We start from the raw sequence: 19,681 nt of genomic DNA on the forward strand, positions 1-19,681 counted from the left end.
ATAGAGCCATCAGAATGTGTTTTGATTTTGTAAACCCATTTGCAGCCAATGACAGTCTTGCCAGGAGAAAGATCAACAAGATCCCAAGTATGAGCTTTGTCCAAGGCCTGTAGTTCATCGGTCATAGCTTGCTGCCAAAGAGGATTAGTACAAGCCTCACGATAGGAGGTAGGTTCATAAGTAGAGAAGGCAGCAGATCCAACAATATAATCACGAAGATGGATAGGAGGTTGAGTGACCCGGCGTGGTCGACCCGTAGGAGGATCGGTGGGAGGAAGAACCGATGGAGAAGGAGGTGTGGCAATAAGAGGTAGACCTTCAGGGAGAGCAGGCTGGACAGGATCAGGAGTGAGCAAGGGCGTCTCGATGGAGGAGGAACCTGTATCAAAATCAGCAGAGAAAAGATCGACAGAAGGATTAGTAAACAGGACAGTAGTGGAGAGTGCGGGTAAGTGAAAAGAGGATAGCGAGGAAAACATTTGGTGCTCCCAGAAAACGACATGGCGGGAGATACGAAGACGTTTAGAGAGAGGATCCCAACAGCGAAAGCCTTTATGTTCAATTCCATACCCAAGAAAGCAACAAAGACGAGAACGAGGTTCAAGCTTGGTGTGTTCATGGGATTGAAGTAGAACAAAGCAGGCAGAGCCAAAAACCCGGAGATTAGCGTAAGGAGGGGGAGTGCCATGCAGACGTTCAAAGGGAGTTTGATTATGGATGACAGGAGAAGGAGCACAGTTGATAGTGTAAACAGCAGTGAGGGCAGCTTCCCCCCAAAAGTTTTCAGGGCAGGAAGAAGAGAGAAGAAGGGCGCGAGTAGTGTCAAGAATATGCCTATGTTTCCGTTCAGCACGGCCATTTTGCTGGGACGTGCCAGCACAAGAACGATGAGGCAGTGTACCATGATGCTGAAGAAAGGAAAGGAAATCAGAATCCCGATATTCCATAGCATTGTCAGAGCGAAAAATTTTGATGGTTTTGGAAAATTGGGTGTGGACCATTTGGGCAAATCTATAATAAATGTGTTTAAGTTCAGACCTAGTTTTCATGAGAAAAAGCCAAGTAAACCGGGAAAAATCATCAATAAAGACAACAAAATAGCGGGATCCCCCCATAGTAGTAGTAGGGGAGGGCCCCCAAATATCGGAATGGATAAGATCAAAAGGTGCAAGGGAAACTGAAGTACTTTTATTAAATGATAAAGCAGGTTGTTTGGCAAGTTGACAGGGGATACAATCGAAATTATCCGGAATTACATGACCCAACTGTCCACTAGAAACCAAAGACCGTAAGCGATTAACAGAAATATGCCCTAAACGACAATGCCAAAGATGAAAGGGAGATAATGAGGAAGTAGATGTAGGAGCAGCAATCGGAGGAGAGGCAGGAACATGAAGGTGAATGAGTTCATAGAGACGTCCATGCTTACGGCCGATCCCAATAGTCTGCCCCGTCTGAGGGTCCTGTACCAAACAATCAGTAGCAGAAAATGTGACAGTTAGACCAAGTTCACATAATTGACCAATGGAAATAAGGTTTAAGGTAAGAGCAGGGATATGATAAACTTGAGGGATAGATAAAGAAGAGGTGGAAACAGTACCAACATGACGGACAGACATGAGGGAACCATCAGCAGTATGTATTGAGGGAATATGAGGAGATGAAGAGAAGGAAGAAAAGATAGTAGAACTGGAGGTCATATGATTACAACAAGCAGAGTCAAAATACCAAGAAGAGTTACCTGGGATTACAGACAAAGCAGTAGGAGGAGGTGTACCAGATGGGGAGAGAAGTTGTTTGAGCATGGCCTCTACATCCGTTGGAGAAAAGCGAGGGGTAGACGGAGCAGACGACTCAGAGAACCCCGCAGAGGTGACAGCATCAGTGTGGGGAGAATGATTCCCGGAAGCAGCAGCAGCAGTGGGATGAGGCTGATTCCTAGAAGCAGTAGTAGCAGTGTGATGAGACTGATTCCCGGAACGATGAAAGCTTCCCCGGGCAGAGCCACCGCGAGAGGAGTGGCTATTGGACGATGATCGGGATGGATTGCGAAAACAATCCTGTTGCAGATGACCAGGACCAAGTTTGTTGCAGTAGCGGCAGGATCTGACGGGGCAATTGACCAGGAGATGGGTTGAAGGAAGACCCCGATTCTGACAATAGAGGCAAGCAGTGGTCCGTTGGGTAAATGATGGCCGGTACGGAGGAGTGGCCAGAACAGAGTCCACATGATGAGTTTGAAGAGTACCGAGACGCGTCTCCTCTGATAGCAACTCAGAAATTGCTTGTTCAAGAGTGGGCAATGGATGGCGATGAAGCAGAGAGGCACGTACGGGCTCAAAGGAGGAAGTAAGAGCCATAAGAAAATGCACCAACCTTTGCTGGTTGCGATAGATAGTAAATAAAACAGCATCTTCAGGGGTATGCCAAGTTGGTTCTGAAAGAGCAAGCTGATCCCAAACAGAGTACATTTGAGAAAGGAAGTCATTAATGGACTGAGTGGATTCTTGGCGCATGCGATGAAGTTGGTTCTGAAGTTGATATTGGTGGGCAAGACCAGTAGTCTGGTATCGTTCTTTCAAGAAATCCCAGATGTCTTTTGCAGGAGTAGTTACAGAGTCAAGCTGAAAGCGACCAAACTGAAGACTGATAGATGTAACAGAGGTATTACGAAACCAGGTAATGATTTGGTAATTCTTACTGTCCCATTCCTCAAGTCGGTCTTCAAATGTAGCAGTAGGAACAGTAGTTTCATTAGTGTCACTGTCTTTCACCGGTTTAGTCACATCCCCGGTAACAATTCGCCAGAGCTTCTTCCCTTTTAGGAAGGAGGACATGGCTTGGGCCCACAGAACATAGTTTGAACCATTCAAAATAACGGAAATAGGATAGGAGGCATCATGACGATCCATAATACTAGTTGAATAGGGTTTAAAGTAATATGATAGACCTGTAGGAGCAAAATTAGGTAAAACAGAGTGTACCAGTGAGTCCGGAAGGTCGAAAATAGCCAGGAAAGGTATGCTGGACAGAGATGATGTCAGCAAATATGTCAGCGGCGCACGTTAGCAGAGTGCAGGAAGGAACACGTTAGCAAGAAGCGGCGGTGCACGGTAGCGGCAGGCGCAGACGCGGTGCACGGTAGCGGATTCGGCGCACGCGGGTGCACAGTAGTGAAACGGCGCACGAGAGGCGCACAGTAGCAGGCGCGGCGTACGGGAGAGGCAGGGCTGACGTCAGTCGCGGGTCGTGTGGGCGCGTGTAGGCGCGTGTCAGAAGGGAGAAACAACGGATGGCGCGTGCGGGCGCGTGTGAGAGTGGTGGCGGAAATGATGACGCGCAGTGGACACTGGCGGCGCGTGTGGGCGCGTGAAAGGTTTTTTGAGGCCGGGCTTGGTGCCGTTGGAATCGTGAGGAAATTCCGAGTGGTTTGATGTAGTGCCGCTGTGGATGGGACTAAACACCAAAATCGCAAATTGCCAGAAATGTAACACTGTGCTCTGATACCATGAAATAATAATTGGAGAAAGTGAGAGAAGATAGAGATGAGCGAATAGAGAGAGAGAGAGAGAGAGAGAGAGGCACAATTGTTTCTATGAATTGTACATGTCTATTACACAAAGAAGGCACTCTATTTATAGAGGATGCCTTGGATGCCTATGAACAATAACATAATGCTACACTAACATAATGCACTAACATAATGCTACACTAACATAATGCACTAACATAATGCTACACTAACATGATAATGCTACACTAACATAATGCACTAACATAATGCTACACTAACATGATAATGCACTACATAATGATACACTAATATACACTAACAATATCTAAAACTCAAATTTCATTCACTTGTCTGAAAATTCACTTTCACCAACAAAGGTAAGTCCTAATGAGAAGCCTCTCTCAAACTCCATTATGTGTTTAAACTTGTGTAACTCATCTCTGTTATCTAAATCTTTGATTGCTTATTCTGAAAAAAAACTTGTACTTTCAGCCACTTTTGCCCTAATAATTGGATTTGGTTCTTCTGGTAATCTTCCTCTTTAAATCCTCTTTTTTGAAGTTACATTTTAAAGTTGTTTTTCATTTTCTCATAGATGAATTGGGAAAGTTCAGGTGTATGTCAACCCGGGTTAGCTGAATGGCAAGTTTAGTCGTGATAAGCATCGTAGAAACTATATCATGAGTTTGAATCTCATGAATCTTGATCCCCTTCAGCCACTTTCTAGGTTTGTACGGACTATGTGTATGGAACAGAACAGCATGTATCCTAGAACTAGTTGAGTGAAGTCTCGAATACCTTTTGATGCAGGAGGATTAAAGACAGGCTGTGAGTACTGTAAAACAGACTTTCTGTGGGTTTTTATTGGGTTTTTATTGTTGCTTAAAGCTGAAAATCAATAAGAATTTTAGGAATTCAAGTAATGAATGGAATGAAACCGGGTGAAAGAGATCAAAACAGGGGTTGTTCTGGGTGTGTGAACAGCACCCGTGAACAGTAATTAGGCTGTGGAAGTGCTGAAATTTAAGGAAGAAATAAAAGAAAATAAGAAGATAGGTCTAGACATCGCACCTAGATTCCATAGACATCGCACTTAGGGTTTGATTGCATCACACAACTCATAAAGAAGTTTCAAAGCTCTTTAACTTTTATAAAATATCAACTCTATTGAATTATAAGCATCATATGACTTTATATAGGATTAAGAGATTTCCTAAACCAACTAGAACTAAAATAGGAAACTACCTAAATATCTTTGACTTTCAAAACTAATTTAAGACTAAATAAGAAACAAAAATAAAGACTAATTAAATAATTTGACTCATAAGACGACTCATGGGCGACTCCACCAGCTCATGTAGGCAAATATAAAATTACCAAAATACCCCTCGTTTAAAAATCCTGCAAACATAAAAATAATCATAAAATAAAACTATAATAATATTAGAAACGTGATTATGTATGGCTCCTATCGATTTCTCTTTGAAACCATTCCAATTTCCAAATATCGTCACTTTTTTAAATTTACTCTTCTTTGAGGTTCTTATATTCCGCATCACCTTTGTTAAATTGTTACCCAAAAAATAAGGTATACAGCCATAGTGAGAATCTTCATTAATCAAGTGGGGTTAGTTCAGTTGTTAAAATCATTACACCTCACTAGAAGTTCAATCTTAATAGATTAGCTGAGTGACAAGTTGAGTAGTGGTAAGTGTTTCAAAAAACTAGATTACAAGTTCAATTGTCATGAAGCGCTTGACTCCTTTGTGACGATGCTATGACTTGTTCTCGATATGTATAGAACAGGAAAATTGCAAATCTGACAACTAGTTAGGACAAAGTTTTGACTACCCTTGTAACTAAAAATAAAGTATAGGACCATAGTGCAAGTTTTCATCAACTAATTGGGACTATTTCAGTTGGCCAAAATCCTTAAACTTGAGATTAAGAGTTAAAACTGCCCCTCCCTGGACCTCCAATGTACAACATAAAAAATAAAACAAAAAAACTTTCATCAATATATGACCAATAATTGGGAATATCCTCAATAAATTTTGAAAAGCTAAGGGTCCTGTAAGTCCTCCATAAGGCAGATTTGAGGTGAAGAAAAGTTTCTTCACCAATTTGTTGGTTACTAATTTATCCAGTCTGAAGATTGGACATTTCTGCAAGTCTAGTCAACTCTTTTTTCTTTTCTTTTTTTTTTAATATATATATCTTGTGTTCATCCCCCAAATTTGAGTCCCTCTTATACACATTGCACTCTTTCTTCTTTCCTCAAACGCGCAAGTATTGGCAATTCTAGGGACTAGTTTGGCATGGAAGAAACTGATTCAAATAAGCAAGTTTCAATAGAAATCAAGTTGAACAAACATCTGGCCTGTTCCCTCAGAGACAAGCTGTGCAATGAATCTCCATCCCTCTCCGGGAATTGCATCTTCAAAGTCCCAAGGACACTCAGAAGGTGCAATGAGAGCATTTACAAGCCTAAAATAGTCTCCATAGGCCCTTTTCACTATGGAAAGGAAAGACTTGCACCGATGGAGAAAATAAAACTGTGGTACTTGCATAGCCTCCTGGCCCGTCTACCGCCCCTTGCTCAAGAAGAAACTTTGCAGCACTTCATAGTGAGCATTAGGGAGGTAGCGAAATACACTAGCAACTGTTATGCAGGAAGGCTCGATCAGAGCGAAGATGAGCTGGTGGAAATGATGATCCTCGATGGATGCTTCCTACTAGAGCTTTTCAGAAGAGAAGCATGGTTAGTCCCTCGACACAACGATGATCCTATATTCAACACGTCCTGGATGCGTGAAAATCTCTATCATGACTTGATTCTGCTTGAAAACCAGATTCCTTGGCTTGTTCTCTGCCGCTTGTTTGATCTAACCATGTCTACTAATGAACAAGAAACCAATTTCCTAGTCAATCTTGTCCTCAAATTCTTTGAAACCATGATGCTGGTGACAGTACCATCTGATAACGAATCAATATGTCGTGAAAATTTCAAGCACATTCTGGACTTAATCCACCGAACTTTGCTGTCCTTATCATCCGAAAATACCAAACCAACAAACACAAACTGGGAACTTTTTCCCTCAGTGACGGATCTCTTACGGGCCGGTGTCAGGTTCGAGAAGGGTCCTCCTGACGACATCACGAACATCAAGTTTCGCAATGGCGTGTTCGAAATCCCACCAATAAAGATCCGAGGAAACTCAGAATCGTTGTTTCGCAATCTCATAGCGTATGAGCAATGCGATTGCCAGTGCACCGACAAGTTCACATCCTATGCCGTGTTCTTGGACTGCCTCATCAACACAAGCGCGGATGCAGATTTCCTCCGTGATAGGAGAATTGTTATGCCTTCTTTGAGCACTGAAGATGTGTCCATTCTTTTCAATGGCCTTTACAATAACACTCTTGTTTATGATTTTTACTATGGTGATGTGTCTATGGAGGTGAATCAATATTACAGGTCTCAGTGGCCTAGGTGGAGAGCAATTCTCAAACGTGATTACTTTAACAATCCATGGTCTATTGCTTCCTTTATTGCTGCTATTGTAATACTAGTTCTTACCTTTTTACAGACCTTGTTTACCATCCTCTCTTACTAAGTCTAAGAGGTCCTACCCATCAATATGTAATATGTAATGTAATAATTGCAATGCTTGTTATTGTTATTGTTCCACCTTGTCAGTGTGATTCGATAAATTTTATAGAACCCATGAAGTCTTATGTGAATCCATCCTTGATACAAAACTGAAAAACTTATCCTCCAACTTGTTGGATTTGTGGTGTCTGATTAGTACTATACATCTCACCATGTGCATTCACGGGTCCAACTGGTGATGTAAATCCTAGCATATATTTTGTTGTTTCTTGTCAATATAGTGAAAGTGTGAGATGTGGATGTAGTCAATCTTATAGAATCATGAATATCTTTGTGTTCTGCTTTTCTTATTTGTGATTGATTCTACTTGCTATTGTGTGTGTGGTTTATTTCAAAACACAACCAACAAAACTGAAAGGTTCGGTTCAGTGTAAAATTCTCTCAAGATGTGATAGCATCTTGAAGAAGAGAGAATTTTTCAGATGGAAAGATCAATTCTGGTGATAAAAATTTGCCATTAACTTGGAGTTTTTGCATCTTTATTGACATATTTGGGGGTATTGTAATCGATGGCTCACTAATTTGGGACCAACTATAATGTTTTCATGTTTTTGAGAAGTTTCAATGCAGTTTTAGATGTTAAAACCTTCAATGCAGAAACATGTAGCATCTCATTCCCGACCTTGCAGTGTTTGTTTTATCAGGAATGTTTGTGCTTCGTTATTGTTGCCACTGTTGTGATTGTTTTGAGCGTTTTTTCTTTTCTTTTCTTTTTTTTTTTTTTTTTTCCTCCTTGATGCTTTGTGCAAACATCAACAATGATATATATAGCCCCATAGGTATTGCTTATGAGAGTCAATAAAAGATAGAACCTACAGAACTCAAAACACATGGGAAACAACCATAAATCAAAACCCATGTAAAAAACATCTGTTTTAGCAAGGCAAATCCAACCATGAACAATCCTACATAGTAGAATTCACAAGAAAATGATCAAAACATCAAAATCCATGTAAAAAAACCTCAGTTTATGAACACTCCAACTATGAACAATCCAACAGAGAAGAATTAAAGCCCATATCAAAAACATCAGGCTATGACGACAAGTTTGCTGTACTCTTCACCAGCTCTAGCTAATTCCATGGTGCTTTCAGGGCTCGGAACCCCACCTTCCTCCAAAAACATCTTCAGCTAGTTCTTCGAAAACCCGCTGACAAGCGCCACGCCTTTCTGACAACTTGGCACCGGAGTAGCATCTGAGTTTTGAAGGTTCCAAAACACAATTTCCGGTACTGATTTGTATCCACTCTCATCAAATTTTCTACATATTGCTTCCAAGGCGGTCTCCCAAGGATTTGCAGAAGCTTGATCAAACTCCATATCACTGAACACAAACAGCCTCTTTATCATCTGTTCTTCACTGAGCTTTCCTTTATTTGCTACTTCCAAAATTTTATCAAACACCTTTTGAAAATCCGTGTTCATCGACCAATTCATTCGTTCTATGGATCAAACCTTAGACAAAAGAATGTCTCCTTCAATCACATGGAGTCGTGGATCATGGCTGAAAGTGATTAGCTTCCCTTTCCATGGCTCCACTTAACTCTGAAACTAGCAATCCGAGCGCAACAGAGACTTTAAGCGGTACACCATACATGCTTCCCGAGACATCACAGATGGCGAGGCAGTTTTTCAGCTTCCCAATCATTGATAAATCATCGACTATTCTTTGCCATTGTAACTCAGCAACTTGGCCAGATTCTCCAGAATCCAACCAGGCTATGATCTCATGGGGAGGCAATGCTCCGGCTGCAATTTTCTTCTTTCCATGCTTCACATTGTCAAGATACTCTTGGAATCGTTTCTCGTCATGCTTTAAAAATAACTCTTTGTAGTTTCTCATCGCGATTGAGGTGACTCGGGTATAAGGAAGCACATTCCATTGATTAGCACTCATGTAAATCTCCGGTAACTTGAGGACTTTACGGAGTGGTACTAAAACTTCTTTGCGTAGATGGTCTCTGACTCTATATGCATAATGAGCCTCATCAATTCCTTCATATTCTGGATGTGAATCTAGCAGAAATAGCCTCTTTGCTATGCTTTCACATAAGAGAGTCGAACGATCCAAAAACGAATAAAGAGGACACCATTTAGCAGCAAAGCTAATATTTTTCAAGTTACTAGCATTCACATTGTCTAAATCAGGTTTGAGAGCATCAGCAAAGACTTGGGCCACTTGATTGTGTAAAAACTGGTAAATTGGATCGTTGTAGTACCTTTCGACGCCCTTTTTGGCTGCATTGATTCTGTCCTTTTTGCTTGTGCGTTTTATTCTCCCTAAATACCAAGTACTTCCCTTTGTGCTCTTTCTTTCTTTTATCTCTGCCTTCTCATGTTTTCGAACATCAGGGCCTTCAAGCAGGCGATAAAGTATTTCGAGCAAGTCCTTGAAGTACCCGAATTCTGCAAATGATGTGACATTGCAAGCTAGTGTTTTTGCGTGATTTTGGTGTATCCACAAGGCTGATGCATAGAACCCCTCTCTATCCCCCTTTCCGGTCCCTCTAATACCTCTCAATTGACAAACAAATTTTAGAGCTGTCAATGGGTTTTGATCCCAAGCCAATTTTAAGCGTCGCGTTACTTGATCTGCCGGTGTATCAGGGACTACATGGAAGAAAAAATCAACACACGGGTTTCCACTGGAAAGGTACGTAGGAGAGTGGTTTTCGGTGAAACCCATAAACGGTTTTGGTGGAGGAAAGAGGTGGACAGTGTTATTGTAGTTTGAGACCATCAAATTCATGAAAGGGTCAGTGATAGTTTCTGGGCTTTGATCAGTAGGAGTAGATTCTGACTTCGATTCACATTTGAATTTTCTGTTTACTCTCTCGATGAGTAAGTTGGAATTCAGAGAAGGCGCGGTGCCGTAGATTTCTGGTGGGCCAAGGAGTGGAAATGGAGGAGGATTGGTTTCTGATCTTTCCATGGTAAGATGGGAGACACCGCCGTTTATGAGTTGTTGATGAAAATTCATAATACAAATTCCCTTTAAATTGCTAGTCCACCTGAGAGTTAAGGGGCTCATTTTTTTGGTATCTGAAAGAGAAAAGGATCATATTAGCACAAAAATATATATACATTTTTAAAAATCATGTGCATTGCTTGAACTGAAACAAAACAATTTGGAAGCTAATTGTCTTTGGCATGGAATGAAAAGTCTGAAACAGAGCATAATATCACACCTAACATAAAAGTTTTTTACTTTCAAATGTACAACAAGAAATACATATACATGATAAAGAAAAAAAGTTTACCCAAAAATTCAATACATTAGATGAGTATCTATTATGTGGAATGTTCCTATTTCTTACTTCGTAATTGTAACCATACTTATTGCTTGTTCATTCATGGCATACAATGTAAGACAGCGTACATCTGATTTTAATTAAATATGTATTAGCAAGAGTCTCGTGCATTAGAACTTTCTTTTAATCTCTTTCAAAAAAAAGTTTGTAATGTTATCAAAAGGAATGATAGATGACACAATTCAGACATTAAGAACCAACCCTACAGTGTTAAATTGTAATTGATTTAATTTAATCACCATAAAATAGTGTACAAAAATGAATATATACACAGTATCTGTTTAGCAACAACATCATATGAAGGCAAAAGCAAAGAAGATCCAAGGAGTCCAAAAACTAGGGTTAGAAAATTGCCATAAATTTTGGGCTTCAGCCTAATTTATAAAATTACTAAACAAACAAAAAAAAATGGACATATAATACTAAAAGAAATGGAATTGGAACACCTAGATAAGGAAAATTACAAAAGAAATATATAAATATGGGCCAAAACCATAAATGTGACATCTTTTGGGAATATACAAGATTGGAAAATGATTCAGAATTATGAACTATTATAGTAGGGGTTTTGATTTAAAATGAAATGCCAGACACGATGATATTATTATGTATAAAAATTTTGCAAAAATATTTTGTTTATATATCATTTCTCAAACCCATTAATTTGCAATTCCAATTTCGTTAACTAAACAGATCTGAATACCTAGCCTAAAGCAAAATTACAATACAAAACAAACGATATTTTAATGATAAAAGAAAATAAAATTATGATAAAATGGTAAGAACATGAAGGAGAATAGAATTACAGAAGATTAGAGTTGGAGAATCAAAGCCTTATAGTAGTTATTTACTGGAGGTGAAAATTTAAAAATTGAATTATATATAGTTTTGAAAAAAAGTGTGAACAATTAAATTTTTTATGGGTATACTTGAAAGCAAAAAAATGTACACCTTATGGAACAACCGACCTTAAAGAAAATTGGGAAAACTATAACTAGTGTGAATGTCCTGGAGAGACAGAGAGAGAGAGAGAGAGAGAGAGTGGGGTTGGGAAGGAATTGTTAGGAGGTTTAAGAAGGGTTTAACAAGAGAGAGAGGGAGAGAGAAGGAATTTTGTAGAGGTTTAAGGTCTTGGTAGTTATCGAAGAGAGAGTTTTGTGAAAGAAAAAATTGGTTGCGTGGCCTTCAAGTAATTAATTTCCATGAAATGACATGCATTTTTGGTTTTAGTTAATTTAAAAAAAAATTATGCTATTTTTTTTTTTTTTTGGAAACATTTTTTTTGCCTACACACTACATCACTTTGTTTCCAAAAAAAAAAAACAGAGAGAGAGAAGAAAATTATTTAAAACAAAAACAAACCAAATTTTATCAAAGCCTATTAAAATTAGTTTATGTTTGGTTTTTCAATTTTTTATTTTATTTTTAATTTTTAGGATCCTTTAATCTAGATAGATTTTAAAAATAATATACTTTGATTCAAAATTGAAAAGTATTCATTAAAGACAAAAATAAACTTAAAAAATATTAGAACTTAAAATTGTATCCAAGAAATCCTTAATCTTACTTGAAAAAAAGAGAAAATTTTATTTTTACTCCTATACTTAGTCACGATTTTCAATTACACCCCAGACTTCTATTATTTTCAATTTTACCCTCATACTATGTAAATTTCCTATCAATTTTACCCATGTTGTCTATTTCCGTTAAGGAAGTGGACGGAATGGTGACGTAACCCCCTATACTTTTGGATAGAGGGAATATACAATGGTTTGGCTGACCACAATCAATTAGATAGATTAGGGTTGCTTAGAACTTCCCAAATCGTAATTAGGGTCACTACAAGAATTTTCATGTTTGGCGACTAAATTTTTAGTCACCAAAAGTTAATTTTTAGTTGCCACAGGGTTTTAGCGACTAAATTATTTGGTTGTAAAAGTAGTCATCGAAGAATTGTCGGTAAAGGTAATTAGCGACTAAATTTAGTTGCCAAATGTATTCAATTTCCGACCAAATTTTTAATCGCTAAAAGGTTGGACATTAAATTAAATTAGTACATTTTTGGCGACCAAACTTTTAGTCGCCTAAAATCCCACATTTTTAGCTACTAAAATTTTAATCGGTAAAGAGTTCTTGTTTTGGTTACTAAATATTTGGTCGCCTAAAGTCCCACATTTTTTGCCACTAAAATTTTAGTTGGAAAAGAGTTCTTGTTTTGGCTACTAAATATTTGGTCACCTAAAGTCCCACATTTTTTGCTACTAAATTTTTAGTCAGCAAAATTGTTTTTATTCTTTAGCTTTTGTTTTTAGCTACAAAATATTTTAGTCGCCAAATGTTCGATTTTCTTTTAGCTACAAAACTTTTTGTCGCCAAATGTCTTTCTTTTCTTTTTTTTGCTACAAAACTTTTAGCCGTCCAAAGTATTTTCCCAATTTCTTTTTAGCTACTAATTGTTTAGTCCCTAAACATGATAATATGTTTTATTGCAAAATTATAATTTCTTCACAATCTGTCTATATTCCATGCAACCTGTAATACGTATATAAACAAAATGATATATACTATTAATCATTCCACAATTTGCATCCATATACAAAAAATAAATAATTTTAAATGTCAAAATCCATACAAACCAACTATTGTCCAAACTAAAATAATAATTCCAAACTAAAATAATAATTCCATACAAAATATATCATACAAAAACCAAAATCCTCCGTATACAAAAAATATATTTACTATCATGCGAAATTATCATTTGGCATGGTACAATTTACCACCGTAATCTGTGCCACGACAAAAGGTGATATATGTACCACGACAAAAATTTTCTATAGACCATGACAAAAGGTCATATATGTACGCCGACAAATGGTCATATATATGTACCACGACAGAAAGTGATCTATGTAACCACGACAAAAGTTTTTCTATAGACCATGACAAAAGGTCATATATGTACGCCGAAAAATGGTCATATATGTACCACAATAGAAGGTGATCTATGTACCACGACAGTCATTATCTGTTGATTGCCAAAAGTTTTTTGTATCAATAATAGTGAACCACACAAAAGCAGAGGACGACAAAAGTATTATATTAGTTTTATACAAAAGTGAAAATTCTTCTCCATACACCAAAATGGATTATCCACAAGTCCACGCAACAATGTCATCCAAAAAAAAAAAAAAAACTTTAGAATTGATTACAAAATATCAATTCAGTTAGCCATAGGAAACATGTTTTAACATGCATTAAAGATAGAACAATCGAGAAATGTCTTTTTGGAAATAAAAGAAAGTATATATATATATATATATGTGTGTGTGTGTGTGTATCACGTAATATTTATTCCTACCAACTACACAAAAAAACTAGTATGTAATTTCTTCATCCTATAAATATATAAAGGCAATTATTAGAATATGTAGATATTATTTTCATAAATTGTCGCTCTTTAAACTAAGTGTTATGAGTTTTTCAACTAAGTGTGAGGTGTTTTCAGCTCAAACTCCAAGCCTACGGTCCTAATTACATTCCGTCAGTGGTCACAGGTCGTAATTGTCATAGGGAAGCAGTCCGTGAGAGCCACATGGTGGTTCGGGAGCTGTTTTGAATTTTTGCCCCCGAAAGGCCTTGTAGACACCCCATTTTTGACCGACCTTAAGACTCAGACGTCACTGATGGAGCGCTTGGTGATAATGCATGTTGTGCTCGTTCTGAGGTCGCGGAGTCTCGGCTGCGAGCCTTGCCTCCGGACTTCAGGGCTCTTTTGTGCTTTGCCTTGATTTGCGAACTAGGTCCTATTTTCTCTGTTTTCTCTTCCCGAAGGGAGGGAGAGGTCCCGTAGATCATCTCTCAGTTGCCGTAGGCTACGTTTCGTGATCGTAGGCCATTTTTCCCATTTGGAGCCCGGTTTCTGGTTTTCGGAGCCGTCGACTGTGTGCCTCGGTTCGGGACCGCTTAACTACCTCTGTTTGCTCCGATTTTTGGCACACATCTTATTTACTCCCTTTAGAGGGACACTGTGGCCTGGGAGACCAACTTAGTGGTCGAACGCCACTTCCAGTGCCTAACAGCCTATTTTTAGGGCCCCGAACGGTGTGTTTCGGCCCCCGAACCTCCGTTTTGCATCGTCTTGGTTCATTTTTGGTGGAGACCTTATTTTCATTGTTAGAAAGGTTGTAGGAGAGTGGGAGGCCAGCAATGTTTCTGAAAAACTAGCTTTTTTGGGTCAAAAGTGATTCAGCATGAATCCGGGAAAGAGGAAAACATCTGTGCGGCTTCACCAAAACGGGCATAACTCTTTGTACAGGAGAAATTAAGATATGGGGCCACCACCGTTGGAAAGCTTACTTCTGGGGCTTCATTTTTCACTCAAGAATCTCCTAGAGCCAAGTCCGGGTGGAGGAGATATGGTTGGTTGAAATCCGTTTGAACCGAATCTGCGCGGCTTCACCAAAGCAGGCATAACTTTCGAGCAACATTAAGGCCTCATTTGTGAAATTCTGGATCCTTACTGTCGAGCAAATTTCCAGAAATTCATTCAAATGCTTATAAGGGTCATCATGAGTTAGTCCATGGAATGATGGGAGCATTTGTATGGTGCTGGACTTAATCTCATAATGAGCAGCAGTGGTGTTGGGCAATTGGATGCATGATGGTGATGTATATGCAGTGGGTGTAAAATAATCCTTAAGTGTCCGGTTAGGCTCATTCGGGATATTAGGATCTGCCATCTCTAATGGCTCAATGTATGAATATTCAAGCCTAGGAATACGGGCAGAGGTCCTAAGTCTCCTAAGGGTCCTTTCTAGTTCAAGGTCCAAACTCCACAATTCAGGGTGACAAGAACGACGCCCGTGCATACACTACCCAAACACACACAATAAGTTCCGACTCTGTGCACTAAGTATGAAAGCAAAATACCAAAGGAAGAAATACTCACAGCGGTTTAACGAAAACGCTTTACTCGTCTTGCGGGTGCTTGACGTGTAGACGTTATCTCCAATCTCTGTTTGAGCTTTGACTTCCGTTTTAGCACTTTGGTGCTTTGCTTGTGAGTGTTTGCTTCTGTTTACTCACTTTAGCGCTACGGGTTTTTTTTTTTTTTTTTTAAAGCTTGGCTGCGCTCCGTTTGCACTTCAGTGATAGCTCCAATTTCAAACGCTCTGCACACTTAGCAACACCAAAAGCATAAAAGCCTAAACTAAAAATTAAAATAAGAATGTAACTTTAAATTAACTAATTTCGCCAGAAGTCCCCGGCGACAGCGCCAAAATTTGATGGGTCGTTGAACACACCAAAATTAAATACTAAACTATACCAAATTCAATCAGAATAATGGCAAGTCCAGGTATCGATCCATAAGGACTTTTGTGAAATTAAACTAATTTAATTGTCAAATTCCTAAATTAATTTTGATAAAAAGATTGGTTGTTTATAACCTAATTTAATAACGAATAAATTAAACTAGTGAATTAAATTATCAAGAACAATTGAATTTAGGTTTACTGAATTGGGGAAAAATCCTAGGGTAGAGAATTCACCACTAACCACATAATTAGGGTTTCCAATTGAAATTAATTATGCTATGGCTTGAATAGATTAATGCTTCACAACTACAAGCTCAAAGCATTTAACAAAAAAATCATTACATTCACTGTACGAGCACGAACCATCTCAAGTAATACGAATCGTTCACTTTAAACTAGGGTAGTGATACGACTCGTTCCTTGTAGCATGGTTCGTCCCATACCTTGAATGTGAAGGAAAAGAAAACAATTGTATGGATAACATTTAACAATCACAGAAAGTCAAATATTCGAAAGAATAATGAAAATTATATAAAACAAACTTCTAAATCACCATACAAATGTTCAAACCTTTACATAATTAAAAATCAAAAAGAAAACTACATAATTACATGGCTAGAGTTTCATCAAAACCCTAGAAAAGAAGACTAGCCACTCATGGAGGAGTGGAAGGAAGTAGAAGGAGAAGGAACAACCATGGGAGACATCTTTGAAGCTTCTTGTTTCTTCCTCCTTTTGCAAACCCTAGCCTCCCTCTTTAGGTCCAAAAAATTTCAGAACCCTAATCCAGCCTTTTACTTGCCTTTTTATGCTTCCAATCTCGTCCAAACAGGTTTAAAATGTCGGTTTGACTTTCCCAGAAAAAGTCAACGCACGTGCGGGAAAGTCAACGCACGTGCGGAAAAAGTCAACGCACGTGCAGGAAAGTCAACTCTGCCCAAATTCTATCTTTTTGCTCATTTTATGCTCCGACGATGTACAACCTGATTGACACTCAACACACATAAAATATACAGTTTAACTAACAAGTGAAGTTAAGAGATTGTAATTAACGGCCTCAATGATGTACATTTCGGCCTTAATCAATATGGTTGGTTGAAATCCGTTTGAACCGAATCTGCACGGCTTCACCGAAGCAGGCATAACTTTTTTCACAGGAGGAATTTTGATGCAAGGTTTGCGGCATTGGAAAGCTAACTTCCGGGGCTTCATCCTAGGGGGTGGCCGGCCACCTTGACCCTTTTGACCTGGTCAGCCGGCCACCTGAACTGGTCGGCCGGCCACCTGAACCTTTTGAACCTGGTTGGCCATTTTGCCCTCCTGAGTGTGTTCCAGTTGTGCCAGCTATTCTGCACTTGACCCACTGTCCGAGGGGCTGACCTTTTAGGGGGAAATTTGAATTGGTTTTTCCCCCCCCTTTTCCCTTGGCCTCTCCTCTATAAAGCCAGCACCTCACCTCCATTTGGAGAGGTTAGAAAAAATCCTCTTGGAGCTTTTGTATACAACTTTCCCTCTCTCTCTCTCATCCAAGCCTCCAAACACCTTGGTTCTTCACCATTTACACACCAACCCATAGCATAACACCTCCATCACTCATTCCAGCATCTAGGAGGACATTTGAAGAGGTTGAAAGTTCAGAAATTTGGTCCAAAAGCTGCTGATTTACTGCTCTTCAAGGGTAAGCACCTATTTCCCTTAAACATACAATCTTTTGCTTCATTTATAAGCCATACTTGCAAGTATTTTTGGGCTCCAACCCAAACTAGAAATAGTCTTATTTGAGCTTATCTTCATGTTTGATCAAGGACTTTTCTCTGTTTGAGGTCTCCTTCTCACCCTTTGTGTTTATTCTCTCTTTTAGAGCTTATCATGTATGATATTTTAGCCTTGTTTTTGAACATTTATGGGCTCCGATCCAAACTGTAAAATGACTTATTTTGAGCCCCTCTTCAACTTTTTTGAAGGGCTCTTCACTGTTTGGGGCCAGCTACTGCCCCTTTCCCTTTATCTCTCTTTTAGGGCTATTTTTGCATCATATTTTAGCCTTATTTGTGAGCATATTCGAGATTTTTCATAAACTATAAAGTATTTTTTTTTGAGCCCCTCTTCAACTTTGTTGAAGGGATCTTTACTGTTTGAGGCCTTTTGCTGCCCTGTTTGTTCAATCTCTCTTTTAGGGCCGTTTTTGCATGATATATTAGCCTTGTTTGGGAGCCTTTTCGGACCTCGACCTAAACTAAAAAAAAGTCTTGTTTTGACATCATATTCATGTTTGATTAAGGTCTATTCTCTGTTTGGAGTCATCTTCCCCTATGCATGCTTCATTCTTTTATGATTAGGGCTATGCATTAGAGCACTTGTATTGGCCATGGTTTGGCCTCTTAGCCACTAAAATCCAATGGATTTTCAGTGGCTTTGATGCATTTTTGAGCCTTGAAATCAGAGGGGGGTGACCCCCTCTCACCTTGTTTTGTTTGATGGTCATTTTGGCCTTCCAAATAGGCCCTATCTTTCATGCTTTGTTGATTGATTTCAGGGCCAATTTGGTGAGTTTTAGGGCTATCATATTTGATTTCCAGAGTTAATTTTGCCATGCTAAGTGTCCTTGATGTATGTGCTTAATAACCCCTTGTATGCCCTTCCAAAGGTGCCCCTCGTTTGTGCATGTGTTGGCTGCATTTACATGATTATTTGGGCATATTTTGGCATATTTTATTCACTGATTTTTGCTGGTTTGATGAGTTCTCATCTGCTTCATGCACATGCCATGTAACTCATGTTTGCTAGTCAAAGTTGCATGCTATTTTAGTCCATCTTGTTAACATCTTTTGGCCATCCTTTGAACTAGAAATGTTCATGTTTTGGGACTGCCTTATTTCTATCTTCATGCTTCATTATCAAATAATGCATGCTTTGTAGAGCTATAGGTCAATGCATGTGCCTAGTTTTGTGTTTCGGGACCATTCCATGCAGCGGGTGCCATGTTTCCATGTTTCGGGACCATTTTGAATCACATTTTAGTGCTGGAAATTACATGATTGTGTGCCATATTTCATGCCTTGCCATGCCTTGTTAGAGTTGCATACTATGCCTTAGGTTCGGTCATCGGTTTGCGTGCATGTGTGCACGCATTTCGATAGTCTCATTTTCATCTTATGGCCACTGATGTGAGTGTGGCTGAGGTCCACTCATGTTGGTATAAGTCCATTTTGCATTGTGTATGCCCTTTCAATTAATAGCATTGCGTATGCTAGGTCGCATCATCGCATGTTAGAGCATTGTGTATGCCATTTCATAGCATTGCGTATGCTAGGTTGTATGTTAGTCGCATTGTGTATGCCATCTCATAGCATTGCGTATGCTAGGTTGTATGTTAGTCGCATTGTGTATGCCATCTCATTTGCATTGTGTTTGGGATAGGAGTTAGCCTAAGCACGGGAAACGAGGGACATTTCGTACTCCGAGTGACGGAACGTGTCTCAATTCCCTGTCACCGACACTCCGGATTACCCATGATGGAGTTTAGGTCTTGTTGTGTTTTCATGTGCATTCATTTCATATTGAGTCGTGCAATTCGGTTCCTCGGCCATCATGCATCGATATGCGTGATTGGTGGCACGAGGATCGAGGACTACACTCCCTGAAGAGTAGTCATGTATACATATGTGAAATACTTTGCCATGCCCCTTTGTTGCTCTCTGTTGCAGTAAATCAGAAGTCAGCGGCCTTCTGGAGCATTGCGCAATATTTCGGCATTAATTGCAAACAGAGGCAAACTGGGGCACCGCAATGGATTTTCGCGCCGGGCAACTCGAGCATGCATCATTCATCATTTGGAATAGAGCTGAGGCGGTCCATGGATTTG

General features: G+C 39.2%; 1 protein-coding gene and 1 pseudogene across 2 annotated transcripts; one reads left to right on the forward strand and one right to left on the reverse strand.

The window, feature by feature from the left end:
- The first annotated feature begins 3,834 nt into the window (after positions 1–3,834).
- Positions 3,835–7,260, forward strand: LOC114310281 (UPF0481 protein At3g47200). Of its 2 annotated transcripts, none has more exons than XM_082892929.1 (2): positions 3,835–3,891; positions 5,820–7,260. In XM_082892929.1, the coding sequence occupies exon 2, from the start codon at positions 5,833–5,835 to the stop codon at positions 7,129–7,131; it is 1,299 nt and encodes a 432-aa protein (XP_082749055.1). In that variant the 5' UTR covers positions 3,835–3,891; positions 5,820–5,832; the 3' UTR covers positions 7,132–7,260. The 2 variants fall into 2 exon arrangements, with proteins under 2 accessions (XP_082749055.1, XP_082749054.1); XM_082892928.1 differs by having other exon boundaries at positions 3,836–3,891; positions 4,007–7,260.
- Positions 7,261–8,154: 894 nt separating this feature from the next.
- LOC114310258 (uncharacterized) lies at positions 8,155–9,873 on the reverse strand (annotated as a pseudogene).
- Positions 9,874–19,681: the final 9,808 nt, after the last annotated feature.

This window comes from Camellia sinensis, chromosome 10, assembly GCF_055761805.1.
Source record: "Camellia sinensis isolate YWXY chromosome 10, ASM5576180v1, whole genome shotgun sequence".
In the NCBI taxonomy this organism is placed as follows: Eukaryota; Viridiplantae; Streptophyta; class Magnoliopsida; order Ericales; family Theaceae; genus Camellia; species Camellia sinensis.